The 18,445-nt window shown below is 48.0% G+C and overlaps 1 protein-coding gene across 1 annotated transcript; it reads left to right on the top strand.

The window, feature by feature from the left end:
- The first annotated feature begins 8,614 nt into the window (after positions 1-8,614).
- LOC106969042 (C-C chemokine receptor type 2) lies at positions 8,615-16,687 on the top strand. The gene is made up of 3 exons (XM_027038534.2): positions 8,615-8,788; positions 8,947-9,055; positions 13,078-16,687. The coding sequence occupies exon 3, from the start codon at positions 13,089-13,091 to the stop codon at positions 14,208-14,210; it is 1,122 nt and encodes a 373-aa protein (XP_026894335.1). The 5' UTR covers positions 8,615-8,788; positions 8,947-9,055; positions 13,078-13,088; the 3' UTR covers positions 14,211-16,687.
- The last annotated feature ends 1,758 nt before the right edge of the window (positions 16,688-18,445 follow it).

Genomic DNA, 18,445 nt, shown 5'->3' with positions numbered 1-18,445 from the left:
GCTTCCCGTCATGGCATGAGTAAGTCGAGGGAAGAAAAGGCACAGCATAGGGAATGTAGGCAATGATGTTGTCACAGCGTTGTACGGTGACAGATGGCAGCTGCACGTGTGGTGAGCCCAGCAGGACATACAAGTTGTCCAGTAACTATGTTGTGCACCTGTATAACCTTTCCCCGCGCTGGGACCATTCCAAACACGGTCTGATTACTAGGCTTCTCTTTCATGCATAAACATTTACGGGGACATATTCTTTGATCTAATGCTCCTACTTTTACTAATTTTCCCCCAAAAGGCAATTATACTAGTAAGAGAAATCTTAAAAATCATAAGGGTGCAGATGATGCAAGCAATATTTCTTAAGCTTTAAAACAACACTTGTATCCATAGTAAAAAGAAGTAAATCATGCATGAGACCGATATGCACACAACTCAGAACAGTGTTGTTAACCGAGAGGAGAAAGGGAGAGAAAGACAAGTGAGGACTAGGGGCAGGCATACAAGGTAATTTCAATTGTAGCTCTAAATTTTTACCTTTTCAAAATAGAATAGAGCAAAATAAGATTTGTTAAATGTGGGGCAGTAGGTTCACAGCCACTCTGTCATCTTAAAAAATACTTCTGTATATTTTGGGGCACCTGGGTGGCTCAGTCGGTTCAGTATCTGACTCTTGATTTCGGCTCAGGTCATGATCTCACGGTTCGAGAGTTCAAACCCTATATCAGGCACTGCGATGACAGTGCGGAGCCTCTTGGGATTCTCTCTCTCTCTCTGTGTCTTTCCCCTACTTGCCCTCTCTGTCTCTCTCAAAAATAAATAAGCTAACAAATTTTTCTGTATATTTAAATTTTCCATTCTGAAAACAAAAATGCATCATGTAATTTTTTTAACTGGCTCTTTTCTGCTTCCTGGCCTTCACTTGTATAGGTCCCTCTACCTGGATTCTTCACACAGTGGTTAACAGCAGGGGTATTAAGGGGCACCTGGGTGGCTCAGTCAGTTAAGCATCCAACTCTTGATTTCGGCTCAGTTCATGATCTCACCATTCGTGAGTTCAAGCCCCCCATCAGGCTCTACAATGACAGTGCAGAGCCTGCTTGGGATTCTCTGTCTCCCTCTCTCTCTGTCCCTCCCCTGCTCTCTCGCTCTCTCTCAAAAAGTAAATAAATAAACTTTTGTTTATTTTTGAGAGAGAGAGACAGAGAGAGAGTGGGGGAGGAGCAGAGAGAGAGGGAGACAGAATCTGAAGAAGCTGTCAGCACAGACCCCGATTCAGGGCTCGAACCCATGAATCGTGAGATCATGACCTGAGCTGAAGTCGGGTGCTTAATTGACTGAGCCACCCAGATGCCCCAATAAATAAATAAACTTAAAAAAAAATAAATAAACTCAAAATAATAAATAATTTTATTTATTTATTTATTTATTAAATATTATTATTTATTAATAAATAAATAAACTTAAAAAAAAGAGCAGGGGTGTTGAGGCACACTGCTTGGACTTGAATCCCAGTGCTGAATTGACTTAAGGAGAGATTCTTAAATTCACTGCCTCAGTTTTTCTCCTGAACTTTGAGTATAATAATAGCATTGAGCTCACAGGGTTGTCATAAGGATTAAATGCGGCCACTAGACAGCACTAGAACAGTGCCTATAAGCATTTAATAATGTCTTCCATTGCCATCATCATCATCAATATCACCATTATGATGAAATCTCTTTGGTCAACTCTTATTCACCCTCCATATTTTTGAGGTCAGTTAAAATACTACTTTTTTTTTTTTGGAGAGAGAGTGTGTCATCAGCAAGCAGGGGAGAGGGACAGAGGGAGAGAAAGAGAGAGAAAGAGAGAGAGAGAGAGAGAGAGAGAGAGAGAATCTCAAGAAGGCTGCGTGCTTCATCATTGTTGAAGTCCAATTTACCTATTTGGTTGTCGCCACTCATGTTCTTGGTGTCGTATCTAAGAATTCGTTCAAAATCAGAGGTCATAAAGATTCACCTCTATATTTTCTTCTAAGAATTATATTATATTGTTTTGGCTCTTATATTTACATCATTGATCCACTTTGAGTTCATTTTTGTATATGATGTGAGGAAGGGATCCAACTCCATTCTCTCGCATGTGGATATTCAGTTGTCTCAGCACCATTTGTTGAAGAGAATGTTCTTTCTCCAGTTGGTGGTCTTGGCAACCTTGCTGAAAATCAATAGACGTAGGAGTTTATTTCTGGGCTCTCAATTACATTCCACTGATCTATAGGTCTATCCTTATGCCAGTTAATGTAGCTTTGTAGTACATTTTGAAATCGGGAAGCTGGAATCCTCCAAGGTTGTTTTTTGCAAAGAGGCAAAACCCTCAGCAAAATACTGGCAAGCTGCATCTAATGGCACATTAAAAGAATTATACTCCATGACCATATAGAATTTATCCAAAGAAAGCAAGGGTGATTCAACATAGGAAAATCAACCAATATCATACCTGATATTAACAGAGTGAAGAAAAAATATATTCACGTCTACATCCAAAAAGGATATTGGTCTGCAGTTTTCTTGTGGTGTCTTTGTCTGGTTTTGCTAGCACGTCAATTCCGATTTCATAGAATGAGTTAGGAAATATCCCCCTTTTTCTATTTTTAGGAACAGTTGGAGAAAGACTGATGTTAGTTTTTCTTTAAAGGTTTGGTAGAACTCACCAATGAAGCCACTCAGTCCTGGGCATTTATCTGTTGGGAGATTTTTGATTTCTGGTTTAATCTCTTTATTTTATACAGATCTTTTCAGATTTTCTATTTCTTCTTGAGGCAGTTTTTGGCAGTTTGTGTTTTTCTAGGGATTTTTCCGTTTCATTTCATTTGTCCGTGTTACTTAATTTGTTGGTGGAACATCGTATATGATATTCTCTTACAATCTTTTTTATTTCTATAAATTCACGAGTAATATCCCCACTTTCATCTGATTTTAGTTATTTATGTGTTTTCTTTTTTTCTTAGTACAGCTAGGGTTTTGTCAACTTTGTTATCTTTTCAGAGAACTAACATTTGCTTTTAGCATGCATTACTTTAAATAGATATATAATATATTATATATATAACACATACTATATCTTTATATGGATGTATGCCTGCACTGCATTACAAATGAGTTGTCCTCTCCACACTTGTTCTTTCCTCACCACCAAGTATTATTTATGGTTCTCATAAAGCCAGCAGCGGTTGGGCACATCTTCAACTAGCCATACTTGGGAAGGGTCTTTCTATCTTCCATCACCCACCGCCCATCCAGAGGGAGGCCTCAGTCACGTCCTCCAATCAGAATCTCTGCCACATCCAGATTTGCGGGTTTCTTCTCATGCCACCAGCACAGGCAAAGAACACTATTTGAGTTGTTTTCAGATGGCTACAACATTATGCCCCTCCCTGGGACACCTCAGAAACCACACTCAAATGGTAGCTGTCAGAGGTGGGAGAGGAGTAGTTGTGGCTTCTACTGCCATGTATGAAACCTCATCCTGTAGGTATTCACCCATCCTCCTCTTACTCACCACGCCTTGCGGGGAGGGCAGGTGATGGCGGCGACAGTGAATTCTAGCTTCTGATTCCCCAGAACCAGTCCCCATCCCACACTGTTGCAATGACCTGGGGGTCTCTAAAAATGCCTTCCACGTACTGTGTCCTGACCCATCCCCAGCCATAGCTTTCTCCCCAGAGCAGGCCACCTCCGAGACCAATCTCTGAGTCTAGTCGCAGAGTAGTTTAAAACACTGGGCTGTAGAATACAAGATTATCTCCCTTCCTCCCTACCTCAGGTTCAAATGACATCCTCTTAAGTCACTTGAGAGGGCTTTTCAGCAGCTGGATGTACTAAAGATTTTGACTTCACTTCTATTTTCCAAAGTTTATTTGGCCTTAAGGTATGGAAAACATCCAATCTGCTACCTTTACACTTCTTTATGATTTCTTTCTTTCTTTTTCTTTTTCTTTTTCTTTCTTCTTTCCTTTATTTCTTTCTTTTCTTTCTCTCTTTCTTTCTCTCTTTCTTTTTTCTTTCTTTCTCTTTCTTTCCCTCTTTCTTTCATTCTTTCTCTCTTTCTTTCTTTTCATCACATACCCTTGTCTATTCTTGGTTCACTTGGAAATGGTGGTGAACTTGGAAGAGGAGGAGGGAAGCATTCATGTCTGGCTTCTCTTACCTGACACTTTGGCTTTCCAAAAGCCATTTGCAGTTTCCAGGCTTTCTTGCTGTCATGTTACTTTGTGACTTGAGTCGAAAACAGTGGAAATAATTTGTGTTATTTTTACCCTAGAAATATGAGCAGAGCATGTAGGAATGTATAACGGTGCTTTTTCCATGGGTATCACATTCGTCGAGATCACTGTTTTTAACCCATACTGAACATGTAAAATCCTAGAACTCGCTGATCTATTTTAGTAGGTCACAGGAAGCATGCAAACCGTAGAAACCACAATCAACCAAAACATCTGTGTTGAAAAAAAGGGCAAGAATTTATCTCCTAAGGGTGTCAACCGAACAAATCCCATCACAAATAAGTAAGGGAGTTAGTTAGAAGGGGAGTCGTCAAAGTAACCTGAGGCTGGTTGATAAACTTTCCCGTCTTCTTGATCAAGTGAGAACCTAGTGACAAAAAAAAAAAGAAGTTTGACTTAATTGACTTAATAGCTGAGTGATTATTAACGATGCTCCCCCAGATCCACTCTGATTTACCAGGAAGCTGACACCTGTTGGCTACGTCAGCTGGACTCCAGCTTCTCCCTCTTCTTGTTGGGTTCAGGCACTGGCAGGAGGTCAGAGGACTTCTGTTCTTGCTCTCCTCCTGCCCTGTGGAAGTTCTAGCAGCAGCTGGGTCCTTCTATCTTCAGCTCGCAACGGGGATTGGGCGATATTTATTCGTTTGGCCCTTCAAGTATAGGGTAAGAGTTCCCACTAGTCTTTGGACTTCTCACCACCTATTGGTTCTCTTCACACTGCCCACCCTTCCATACGTTCGCTCAGCCTTACGCTGTGTCTTCAAATTGTCGTCTGAATGTGCCTTCCGTTCTCTGTGCTACACATAAGACAAAGATTCAGATTCTGGCTCTGCCACCCCCCTACCTCTCTGCCTCTCTCTGTTTATAAAGCAAGGCTGGAGTCGGTGATGTCTAGTGCGAAGACAGAAATCAACAAGGGCAAAATTCTGGGGCCTTGACCTTCCCCATCGCAGACTGACCCAAAGGAACCAGCAGCAAGAGGCCCCGGTGAGGGCATTCCATAAAGTGGGCACAGACCCAGGATCACTGGGTGAGTATGATCTGTTTTACCATTGAAATCTCAGAAAGACCCTTCTGACCCCCCCTCAGAGACCACATTAGGGACCAAGTGGAGAACTTTTCATGTTCCTGACCACGCCAGGAGCTGTCTTCCAAGGAGAGACCTGAGGCCCTTCTTTCTTCGCACAAAAACCAGGTCGTATGCAGGATACATGGTTACAACAAATGGAAATCCAGAAGGGCCCCCCAGATTTCACAGAGTGTTTTATTGTTGTCATTAGCCACTATTCTGTCGAGTGCCTACTTCATACCAGACACTATACTAGTTGCTTTGTATCCATTGAAGCCCCACCGACCCCGGAGGCCTCGTTATTCCCAGTTTATAGTTGGAGAAGTCAAAGCTTAGAGATACGCCAAGGCACCAGCATAGGCACTCAGATCTCCTGAATCCCAGAAAGTGTGGAGCCAACTCAGGTGACCCAATGTTCCCTCTGGGACCTGAGGAATATTCCTAAGTACAATTGCCTAAATTGCAGAATTCGCCCTGTCTTTGTCTTTTCTTTTTTTATTGTGACAAAACAAACATAACACATTACGTTTGCGTCCCATAAACTCTTACGATGTCTCTTTGTCTTTTCTTTTTTTATTGTGGCAAAACAAACGTAACACCTTATGTTTGCATCACATAAACTCTTACGATTTTAACCACTTTTGAGGGTATAGTTCAGTGGCGTTAAACACGCTTGTGACGTTGTGCAGCCGTCACCATCATCCATCCCCAGAACTCGTCTCATTTCGTAAAACCAAAGCTCTGTACCCATGAAACATGAGCTCCCCATTCATCCCTCACCCAAGCCCCTGGCACCCACCGTCCTACTCTCTGTCTCGACGGTTTTGACTAAGTATCTCATGTCTCATGTAAGAGGACTCATCTGGTCTTTTTTGTGACTGGCTTATTTCACTTGGCATAATGTCTTCAAGGTTCTTCCGTGGTGTAGGCTATGTCAGGATTTTCTTCTTTTTGAAGACCGAATAATATGCCATAGTATGTGTGTGCCGCATTTTGCTCGTCCATTCATCCACGTTGGAGCTCTCGTGAATAATATGGCTATCAACATGGGCATATAAATATCTCTTCAAGACCCTGCTTTCAGTTCTTTTGAGTACATAACCAGAAGTGGAATTGTCAGATCCCATAATAATTCTACTTTTACATTTTGGGGGAACCACCACACCGTTTCCTACAGCAGCGGTACCGTTTTTACATCCCCATAAGAGTAAGCAAAGGTTTCTATCTGTCCACACCCTCCCCAACACTTGTTATTTTCTGTTGTTTGGATAGTGGCCATCCTGATGGCTGTGAAGTGTTGTCTCATTGTAGCTTTGATTTCCGTTTCCCTGATGATCAGTGGTATTGAGCATAGCACGTGCTTCTTGGCCATTGGTGTTTCTTCTTTGAAGAAATGTCTATTTGAGTCCTTTGCCCAGTTTTGAATTGAGTTGCTGTTTAGTTGTTGAGTTTTAGAAGTTCTCTGCCTAGTTTCAATACAGCTTCTCCTGAAAAAAATGTCCCAAGTGCCTTTGAGAAGAACACATAATGCTATTATTCTTGGATAGAGTACTCCATGTAAGTCTGTTAGATCCAGTTGGCTTATTGTGTGTTCAAGTCCTGTGCTTTCGTACTTATCTTCCATCTGGCTGTTCTATTCATTATCAAGGACAGGGTATTGAAATCTCCAACTATTATTGTGCAACTGTCTTTTTCTCCCTTCAGTGCTGTCAGTTTTTGCCTCATATATTTTGATGACCTGTCATTAGGTATAGATACGCATAATTGTTATGTCTTCTGACTGTATTGAACCCTGTAATATACAACATCTGTCTTGATCTTCTGTAAGCTTTTTTTGATGTAAAGTCTATTTTGTCAGGGCCTCCTGGTTGGCTCGGTTAAGGGTCTGACTCTTGATCTCAGCTCAGGTCTTGATCTCAGGGTCGTGAGTTTGAGTCCCACGTTGGGCTCTGTGCTGAGTGTGAAGCCTGCTTAAAATAATAATAATAATGATAATAATAATTATTATTATAATAAATAAAGGCTATTTTGTCTGACATTGGTATAGTCATCCCTGCTCTCTTTTGTTTAATATCTTTTAGTTAATATTTTTCTCCATCCTTTCACTTTCAATATATTTGTGTGTTTAGACCAAAAACGAGTCTCGTGTTGACAACATATAGTTAGATCAGGTTTTGTTTTGTTTTGTTATTCATTCTACCATCTCTCTATCTTTTGATTGGAGAATTTAATCCATTTACATTTAAAGTAATTACTGATAAGGAAGGACTTAGTTCTGTCATTTGGCATTTTTTCCTATGTGCACACTTACAGTTTTTTTTTTTTTGTCCCTTTTTTCCTACCCTACTGTCTTATTTTGTATTTGGTTGATTTCTTTGTAACGAAATATTTAAATTCCCTTTTATTTCCTTTCGTGTATGTTCTAAAGCTATTTTCTTTGTGGTTACCACAGAGATCACTCACATATAATATCCCAAGGTTATAACATTCTAGTTTAAAAATTTTTTTAACATTTATTTATTATTGAGAGACAAAGAGAGACAGAGCATGAGCAGGGGAAGGGCAGAGGGAGAGGGAGACACAGAATCCGAAGCAGGCTCCAGGCTCTGAGCTGTCAGCACAGAGCCCAACGCAGGGCTTGAACTCAGGAACCGCGAGATCATGACCTGAGCCGAAGTCGGATGCTTAACTGACTGAGCCACCCAAGCGCCCCCATTCTAGTTTAAATTTATACCAGGTCGACATCAACAACACACAAAACCCCGCTCTTTTACGGCTCTGTCCTCACCCCGTTTGGTGGCTAGTGTCACAGAATTACATCTTTATGCATGTGTGCCAAGGGGAGTGGGTGGGGCACGGATAGCTGCTACTGTGCCAAGAGCTAAAAATGACCAAAGTTAACTGCAATTGATCATCCAAGCCTTCCCCTGACCGTTGCAGGGCCTTCAGCAGACTCCAGAGTTCTGGAATGGTTAGGTCAGACAGATTCTGTCGGTACAATTGTTGCCTGGATAGGGAGAGAGATTTCTGGTGCTTTCCATGCTACTCTCTTCCCAGACTCTCAGTGGTGTTTTCTTTTATAAAAACTTCTTTCTGGAGAGTGGAACCTACAATACTTGAGGCCCTTCTTGCTAAGGACATCTCTAATACAAGAGACAATTTTGCATTCCCTTTTCATTAAAAATCTGTACCTGGATAAAATTTCCAATCTGATCCCAAATCCATTGTGGATGGTCACACGAAACTCTTTATATTGTCTCCACCATCACCCACAGCCCCCCTCTTGGCATTTATCCTCTGAAGAATGAAGTTCTGTTGTGCTCATTTCATGCAAATTATCACCGGCAGAAGAGAGGAGGAAGATTTCCAGATAGAGAGACCCACAAGATAACCCCAGAGTCGTTAGACACAGGAGCAGATGTACAGGGCGTGCTTGACTCATACGCAAGGTTGCATAAGTAAGATTTCAAAATTAATATTACTCTGAAGTCCTCAACCTAGGGTATAGGGTTCCTAGTTGGAAAAGAAGAACTGTATCACTATTGTGTGTGGGTTTTTTTTTTTCTTAAAATTTTTAACATTACTTGCCCGTGTATCTCCGCCTTCTTTTTTGCAGGAAACATTATTTCCTTCTTCTGCACACCAAGTCTCTACCTCCAGATCTCTTCGGTTCAGTTGCTGGGAAGCCTGACGCTCCAGGGCCACTTGGGAGAAGCCATCCACTGGTGAGTTGTGGGTGCTTTTTTTTTTTTTTCATTATTTTATGAGTCACAGGCTGAAAGCATCCCGACGCTGGAGATGTAGGGATGGGAGCACCCTGAGGGCTGCATAGCCCAGGCTCCTGGGGGATCGTCTTTATGGAGGAAAGGGTGGAGGGTGGTGTGTGCACCAGGATCATTGGAGAGGCTCTGATAGCAGTGAACAAGTTCAGAGCAGGCTGAGACACCCCCCCCCCCCCCCCCGCCACGGGGCTCAGGTGAGAGGACAGCACGCTGAAGAAGACAGGAGAGTAAGGATGCTCAGGCTACTGCCCCTCACTCTGCCCTCCCCAGCCTCCAAGGGCTTGAAAGAACTGGAACTTTCTATCCCAAATACTACCCGCCCCCATATTCCATATATGTGATGGTCCAGGCCCTGAACCACAATGGGCCCCTTGCCTCAATTCAGGACAGCCACGGAGGCTGAAGTGAGGAACCTCTTTTTCTGAGAGGCGGCTTTTTACTGATTCAGGATGTGTCCTGCCACTTGAAAGCGGCACCTTGCTAAGTGTCTGCTGTGCTAGGAGCTAGGTGTGCTGGAGTGACTGGGGAGAAGCAGTGTGGAAGAGGCGGCTGGTAGTTGAGAAGCCAGTGCAGGTAAACAAAGCGGAGAGGAGGCAAGGTGGAAGCGGTCAGAGCAACCGACTTCCTCGCGCTCCATCCTCTCCCCCCACCAACCCCCGTTCTGAACCACCAGAGGGTCTGGGTTGTGCATTTCTGACTACAGACTTCCTGTGTGCTGCTGAAGCCCAGCCTTTGAGAACCATGGGTCTAGTGCACACTTTCCTACCCAGATGAGGAGGCTTACCCTGTGGTTGGTTACAGAATAGCCCAGAAGGTGTGCTGCAGTTAAGGGGCTGTGTGCAAGGACCCCCCGTATCAGGTCTCCCGCTGCATTACCTGGGAGGCTAGTCCACAGTGGGGCATCGCGTTTCTCGGTAGCTTGCAGCCTGCTAGTTTTCTGTCATTCATTTACCGAGATGGTATTTCTTCAGCAGCCTCTGGGTGCCAGCTCAGGCTCTGGGGCACCAAGATCTCTCTTTGCAAGGCAAATCCCTAAGCCCTCATGGCATTTATTTTCTAGTAAAGTGTGTGTGTGTGTGCATGCGCGCATGAGTGGGGCATGCTCGTGTGGGTGAGTGTGTGGGCTTTAAATCCAAATGCCATAGAAGTTCTGTTCAAGGCATGCAAGGATACCTAGAAAATCGTTACCGGTTCTGCATCCGTCTCTGCGCTCCCAGCCTGGGAAGAGAAGCTCCTGGGGTCTTTTTGTAACTGAAGAGCCCCACGTTCAAAATCCAGCTCAGCTATCACTTGTCCTGTGAATCTGGGGAAGTCGTTTAACTCATCCGTGCCCGAATTTCGAATTTCTGCACCGTAAAGATGTGTGAACACGTGCTCACAAAATTATTGCAAAGAGTAAATTAATTAACACGGGCAAAGCACGTAGCACAGCACCTGGAGTTCGAGGAGCCCTCAGTTTAACGATCCCAGGTGTCATCCTTGTGGTGGATACGTTGCTTTTCTTCCCAAGCTGGATTAAAGGTTTTATTTAGTTGCTGCAGATTTCCAAGAATCTGGCTTGGTGAAATGCAAAACCTAGGAGAAGTATCCATCACAAGAGAAACTGAAGAATAAGGGCGTGCACAAAGAGAAAAACCAGTTCCCAGCCACTACCAGGAAAAAGAATCGACTTTCTTGAGACTATTGATGTTAGATGTCAGACTCGGTATAAAGACTTTCACGCAGTCTCTCAATGAACATTTCTTGGTGCCTCCTGTAGCCAGAGGCTATCCTAAGAGCCGGGGACAGGAACATGAGCTGGACCTCAGGGAGCACACGATGGAAGATCGTGTGATAAGGGCCTGTCGAGAGGCAAGCACGGTTTTATGAGACGCTCTCGAGTGATTGAGAGGGGAGGCGGGTTTGGCTTCACAGAGAAGGGGAATCGGAGCAGCTGGCGGATGGCTGGGAGCTCACGAGTCTAGGCTAGGACATTGCCTTTGAGGTCCTGCCACATACAAATCGTGGGGCTGCTGGCAGTTTTCAGCAGAGGAGCGCCCGATCTCCCAGCGCGGTGCCGGGCAAGACAGGTGGAAACGGAGCGTGGTCAGGAGCAAGCCGCGTGCAAGGCGAGACGACGGCAACGATGAGGCGAGCAGCGTCCGAGGCCAGGCGGTAGGGGCTGGCAGGGGGGCCAGACCCAGAGGTGTTTACGAGGTGAAGTTCACTAGACGCGACAGAGGTCGCACAGAGCCCGTCCCTGCTCTGGGCGCTGCGCTGGGTCCTCCTCTTCGCTCATCTCTGCGGCCACTCAGCAGAGTTAGCGTTTTATACATTAAGAAACTGTGAATTGAGGAAGTAGTTAGCCCCAAATACCACAACTCATAAGTCGTTGGAGGCAGGATTTGAACCTGGGTCTGTTGGTTCCTGAGGCCTGCTCCCAGCCTTCTGAAGACGAGGGACCCGGGACAATGCCCACTCCCGCTTCCTGGACAGTCAAGGACAGTACCCAAGATAAGGAGTCCACCAGCTGAAGGACGCTTCCGGGGGTGTTGGGTTCGGGGTGGGTTGAATGTGAGGTACCTGTATGATGCCCACTTTGCTCACTGCTGTATCTCCACTACCTAGAATGCAGCATGGCTCACAGTAGGTGCTCAATAAATGCTGGTCAAATGAGTGAGTTCTTATATGCAGGAGGCAGTAGGAAACTCAACTCTGAGAGGCAGGGGTTGAAAGTTGAGACCAGAAGCCAGCGCTTCGGGCAGCATTGGCATTCGGGGGGCCTAAAGCCCTGTGATTACACCACACGACTCAGCAAGAACTTTGGGGTGAGAATAAAGAGACAGCGGGTAACGAGGCGGCAGCCAAGGATCGTGCCCGGGGATTCTCGCAGTGTAGACGGGGGAAGGAGACACCAACAAAGAAAATGAGTAAGAAGGTGCGAGACAGGCACTAACCTCCCGGAAGCCAGGCGAGTTTGTGTTTTTTCCCAAAGGTTTAGCAATTTTGAGAGAGGGAGGGAGAGGCAGGGAGAGGGAGAGAGAGAGAGAGAGAGAGAGAGAGAGAGAGAATCCCAAGCAGGCTCTGTGCCATCAGCACAGAGCCTGAGGCGGGGCTCGACCTCACAAACCGAGATCACGACCTGAGCTGAAATCAACAGTAAGATGCTCAACCGGCTGAGCCCCCCAGGAGCCCCCAAAATGAGTTTTAAATGGAAGAACCTAACAGATGGGTCCGATGCTCAACGAGGATAAGGCTGAAGGAGAGCCAGGCATTGAGCAGTGGGATTGTCACTGCAATCTTGCAGGAGAAGCTTTGGCAGGGTGACGGAGGCAGAGGGTGGACAGGGGTGTCAGCGAACACACTCTCGGCTTTCCAGATACATACCATGGAATGCACCGTAGCTTACAAACAAGGCTTTATTTATTTATTTTTTTTTCAGAGGATGGGCTGTTCAAGGCCAGGGCTTACGACTTGGTGATGCTGGGACTCTGCCTCGTTTTGCTCCATCCTCTGAGTCTTTTGTTCAGGGTCCCAAGCACCAGGCCCTCACAAGACAAGCCGCAGAGGCAGAAGGGGCCGGGGGGCCAGGGCTTCTCCTGCTTCTCTCCCGTCAGAGAAGAGCATTACCAGGGACCCCCTGGCAGGGTCCCCTTCCACAATGCCATCCAGGAGTGGGTCACGGGCCTGTGCAGCCCGGCAGAGGAGGTAGGAAAAAAAGCAAGTATGCAGCGAGGGGAACTTTGTAATAAGAGTCGGGCTTTCTGGGAAGGCCCGGGGTGTTGAGAAACGGCCGGAGGGTCGACAAGCGGTATCTGCTGGAAGGAGTAAAGGGAAGTGATCGACGGGCACGTGCGAGCTTTCAAGGTGATGGCCGCGAAAGGAAGACGAACGCTGGGCCGGGGCTGAAGGGGAGCGGGGACATTTTTAATATCGGGGACGGCGGCCGATACGCGGTGTGTGATCATTTCGTCCTCTGATTACAGGGCGGAGGAAGATGGGCGACAACGACACGCTTGCCCTGTTCAGCTACCCCCTGCTGTCCACACCCCAGTCTCTGTTCACAACCGGTAACCAGGGGGGCAACGAGGAACCCACCACTAATTACGACTACGATTACAGCGCACCGTGCCAGAAAACCGACGTGAGGCAGAACGCGGTCCGGCTCCTGCCTCCGCTCTACTCACTCGTGTTCCTTTCCGGCTTCGTGGGCAACCTGCTGGTCGTCCTCATCCTCATCAACTGCAAAAAGCTGAGGGGCATGACTGACGTCTACCTGCTCAACCTGGCCATCTCCGACCTGCTCTTCCTTTTCACCCTCCCCTTCTGGGCCCACTATGCCGCCAACGGGTGGGTCTTCGGGGATGTGATGTGTAAGACGGTCACCGGGCTCTATCACGTCGGGTACTTTGGCGGAAACTTCTTCATCATCCTCCTGACCGTCGATAGGTACCTGGCTATCGTCCACGCTGTGTTCGCTTTAAAGGCCAGGACGGTCACCTTTGGGGCGGTGACAAGCGCGGTCACCTGGGCGGCGGCCGTGGTCGCCTCTCTGCCGGGGTGCGTCTTTAACAAGTTGCAGTGGGAAGACTCTTTTTACTCCTGCCGCCCTTCTTTCCCACCAGGATGGAAGACTTTCCACGCAGTCACGAGGAGCGTCTTGGGCCTGGTCCTGCCCCTGCTCGTCATGATCGTCTGCTACTCGGCCATCCTCAGGACCCTGTTCCGGTGTCGGAACGAGAAGAAGAAGCACAGGGCCGTGAAGCTCATTTTCGTGATCATGATCGTTTACTTTCTCTTCTGGGCCCCCAACAACATCGTCCTCCTGCTGAGCACCTTCCCGGAGTCCTTTAACGTGAGTGACTGCCAGAGCACCAGTCAGCTGGACCAAGCCATGCAGGTGACGGAGACCCTGGGAATGACGCACTGTTGCATCAACCCCATCATCTACGCCTTCGTCGGGGAGAAGTTCAGAAGGCATCTCTCCGTGTTCTTCCGAAAGCACATCGCCAAGCATCTCTGCAAACAGTGCCCGGTCTTCTATGGGGAGACCGCGGATCGAGTGAGTTCCACATACACGCCTTCCACAGGCGAGCAGGAGGTGTCCGCGGGCTTGTAAACGAGTAACAGTTTGCCTCCGACCGTCAAGCGGGGGGGGGGGGGGGGGGACGGAAAACTGCATGTGATAAAAGGCTTCGGGGGTCCATTGGAGAAGGGAGGCCCGTGAGCCTCTCAGGCGAGCGCGCACGGGAAGCTCAGGGTCGGACTCACCAAGACAGACTTCGTTCCTCCCTGTGCAGCCAATGGGCGCTCAGGGAATGTTCCAGAACTGCAGGTGCAGACCATGACTCTCCAAAGAGCTCCTCCCCAGTTCCTGGGAAACACCACATCTGGAGAATGCCTATGCCCCTCTCCCAGCCTTCACCTGCGCCTCACTTGCCCCGCAGTGCTCTCTCTCTGGTCAGGGGCCCAGCTGGAGGCAGGGAGGGGACTGAGCAGGTGCAGGGGGATGGCGTGTGGGGTCCCTGCCGTGCCAGGAGGAGGGAGCTGCGGACATGGCTGAGCCTGGTGAGGAGGAAGGTTTCAGCAGCATTGTCCCCAGCCCCGCCTGGAAGGCCTCCCCCCGCCCCGCCCCAGCCACCCCCGGGTCCCAGAGCCTGGGAACCATAACAACTCTCGGAGAGCTTACTTTGGGTCCAATCATCCTCTCCGGTGCAAGCACGGGACACATTTTTGCTTCCTTGTGATTTATCTGCGATAACCATGCACCCTACACCTGAAATCTAGCAAACCCCATGCCCCGTTGTTCACACGCGTCTCACATGCCACCTCCCCCGATGTAAAAATGTAAGAACATTCTTGGTTAATAAAATACGCGTAATCTATAATGCGATGAAAAAATAAGAGCCCTCGTCGGGTCGTAACCAGGGAAAGGCGGGCGGTGGGGGAGGGGGGTGCAGGTAGTGATGATAGGAAGGAGTGAAGGCTTAGTTCCTGCATCAGGAGCTCAGGAGGGTGTGTGAGGCCACTGCCCCAGCAGTGTTTGCCAGAATCGGAGGCCAGGAAGGCCAGGAAGGAGGCATCAGAACCCATAGAGGCCTCATGTCTTTGGATCTTGCTACCTGTCCCTGCTTCCTGCTACCCTAGCCCCTTCTGCCGCCCTCCCCCAGGCCTCATCGCATCACTGGTGCCCAGAGGATTGCCCGGCCCCCAGCAGAGTTAGCCGTGAGGAATAGAAAACAGTGCACTCAGAACTCCTCAGTGGGCCCGCGAGATAGGGAGCGACAGGTGTGGGCCCCGGGGTGTGTCGCCGGGACAGAGAAGGGGCCCGGCAGACGTGACAGAGGCCCTGCCTTGGACGTCACAGGCGGCCTGTGAACGTCAGGGTCTAACCCACCAGGCAGGGTGGAAGACTCTAGAAGGGCTGGGGAAAAGCATTTTTGCAAACTACCTTCCAGCGCCTCATTTTTGGATACAGGCGTAGAGTTCAGATACGTAAAAAAAAAAAAAATAAAACTCATCGTCATCATCATCACCCTCGAGTAAAAATAGAAGTAAACCTAAAACTACAACTTGTAAATGGGGCAAAGCGTCATTTGAAGAGTTGCTCTTAGGTCAAGTCTGAAAATACCGTATTAGTCACCGAAATCTGGCTTTGAGCTTAAAATGTCGGAGCGTGGGATGCTGGGAACACTACCAGTGCAGCATAAATAGTGTCGATCGGGGAGTCAGGTCTGTGATCCACGGGCTGCCTAGTGATTGGTGTCTAACTAGTATCATGGGGATCACAGCACATACTCCACAACTGCCATCCCAACTGTGTCTTTATTTTCCCGGACTCACTGCCAGACATCTCTTTTGTGTCCTCACGCAGCCCGGGACGTCAGGGGTTTGATGCTGTTTGGACGCTTCGGTGCTTTGTGGATATCCTCATTGAGGCTCAGACTGTCCGGTTTGGATTGGGAGCTCCTGTATCGCACGGAGCCCTAACCAAACGTTGAAACCCAATTTGTAAAGGAGGGGCGTTGGGTCACTTAAGGAAGCAAAGACTTTTATCTCGGTGGAGCCAAGTGAAAAACAGCCATGCAGGGACCCAGCGCATTTCGGATCTGGTGCAAGCAGGAAACACGGGGCTTCTGGAACCTGGCAACTCGGGAGCTGGAAGTTGCTCTGCTTCTACTTTCCTGCTTCACAGCCAGAGAAGGCTCCGGAAAGAAGCGTGTGTGTTTGGAGAGGGGAGTGCATGCTTCACCTTCAGGTATTTGTATCATCTGAATGAATGCATGAAATTTTGTTTTGGTGATGAGATGGAAATATTGGGGTTTTTTAAAGCTATGATTTGGAAAATGAATCAATGCTCGCACTATATTGTTTTTTAAAAATATATATATATCTGGGGGGGGGGGCGGCTGGTTGGCTCAGTTGGCTAAGTGTCTGAATTTGACTCAGGTCATGATTTCAAGATTCGTGAGTTTGCCCCCCCCCCATAGGTCTCTGGGCTGACAGCACAGAGCCTGGACCCTGCTTCTGATTCTGTGTCTCCCCCTCTCTCTCTGCCCCTCCCCTGCTCACTCTCTTTCTCTCTCTCTCTCTCTCTCTCAAAAATAAATAAACATTTAAAAAATTTTTTTAAAAATCTGATTAGCGACTCCCCATTTTCTCCTCTCCCCAGCCTCTAGCAATCACCACATCCACAATTCCGACTATTTTAGACACCCCGTGGAAGGAGAATCGTGGATTATTCATCCTCCTACGACTGGCTTCTTTCACCCAGCATAACGTCCCCAAGGTTCACCCATGTTGCCGCACAAGGCAGGACATCCTTCTCTGTAAGGCTGAGTAATATTCCACTGCATGTATATGCCGCATTTTCTCTATACATCTACCAAAGTGCCCCAAATTCCAGTTATACAAGGCATCAAGTTCCAAACATCTGCTTTCCAACATTCTACCTGTAGATAGAATGATGTATGATACACTTAAAAATCTGGTGGGGGGGGGGGGGTAGAAGGCGTGTGAAGTGTTCTAACCACAATAATAATAATGATAAACCTTAGATTGTCTTATTTTTCGCTTTTCCCTCCGTCCCCTGTGCGATTACACATTCTCGTCCTCGCCGTGTGACTGACAGTGTGCCCTGCAGGTGTCCCCCCCCCCAACCCCCTCCCCAGGAGGCTCGGCCACCGAAGAGTGAGCGGAAGGACATCTGCTTCAGCCACACAGAGGGGTAGAGTGGTTGGGCCGAGCCCCTGACTCCCCCTGCTCAGCCACCGGAAGGTGCGTCCCAGGCCACACCATGCACTGTGGCGAGCCAGCAGGAAGACGCAGAGAACACGGCCAGAGCCCAGGCACACGGCAGCCACGTGTCACAGGGGCAAGCGGTCCGTGCTCGCTGTTTGAAGCCACCGGGCCGCGGGGGCTGTTTGCCAAGAAGCACAAAAGCGAATTAGTACATATGGTACAGGGTGGCTTTCTAAATAAAATTTGGAAAAGTATCTGTTTGTGGTTCCGTCCTGGAATTCAGGGTGACAAGCATGCCTGGGGATCCGTCACGCACCAGTCTGGGGCAGGTCCATAAGGATGATGTGTCAATTCCCCCGTACTCAGACCTCCAAGTGCAGGGACGGGGGGTGGGGGGTGGGGGGTGGGGGCGTGGAGGGGTGGAGGATGGAGTGTTTGCAAATCAGCAGGCACAGTGCAGAGTACGGAGATAGAGGTCGATGTGAAATCATCCGAGAGCCCAGAGGAGAGGGTAGCTAACTCCATGAAAGCCCTACATCACAGTGGTAATAGCTACAGTGGGATTTTAGTGCCACCAGGGAAAGCGCCACGTAAAAGTTGCCAACCCTCTCCATTCTAGAAGCGGAAACCCTGTCTTTATCCCGAGGAGAACACTTGAGTGGGCGGTTTGAGTCAAGCAGATGTCAGGGAAGATCATCATTCCCAGGGACGGGTGTCTTAAGACTTCTGGTGGAGTTGGGGGCTTGGCAGAGCCCCTCCTCCCCCTGCTGTCATCCGCGATGCGCGACGACGCTCAAAGCAGCTGGCCCTGCCGCCTCCTGGGGGTGAGCCACCCGGACCCCCTCCTTCCACTTTGCCTTTTTCTCCTTATCCGGGTTTCCCTAACAAATGGAAGATTTGCCAGGGCTTCAGGGAAGCTTCAGGGAAGATTAGCCAGCAGCCCAAAGGCCACCAGCAGTCACCAAGAAGCAGCTTGTCATGAGGGAAGAGGCATCCGGGCTGGTGAGCGGACCTCCCGTGAATTGGGGGGAGGGCTGGCCCTGGGTACGGTGAGTGATTGCAGTTGGCGAACTCTTTGGACGTGGTCACTTTGGCACTACGTTTGGAACTTGA

This window comes from Acinonyx jubatus, chromosome A2 (genome assembly GCF_027475565.1).
Source record: "Acinonyx jubatus isolate Ajub_Pintada_27869175 chromosome A2, VMU_Ajub_asm_v1.0, whole genome shotgun sequence".
In the NCBI taxonomy this organism is placed as follows: Eukaryota; Metazoa; Chordata; class Mammalia; order Carnivora; family Felidae; genus Acinonyx; species Acinonyx jubatus.
The sequence above is the reverse complement of the archived record's forward strand: the minus strand, read 5'-3'. Positions and strand labels throughout refer to the sequence as shown.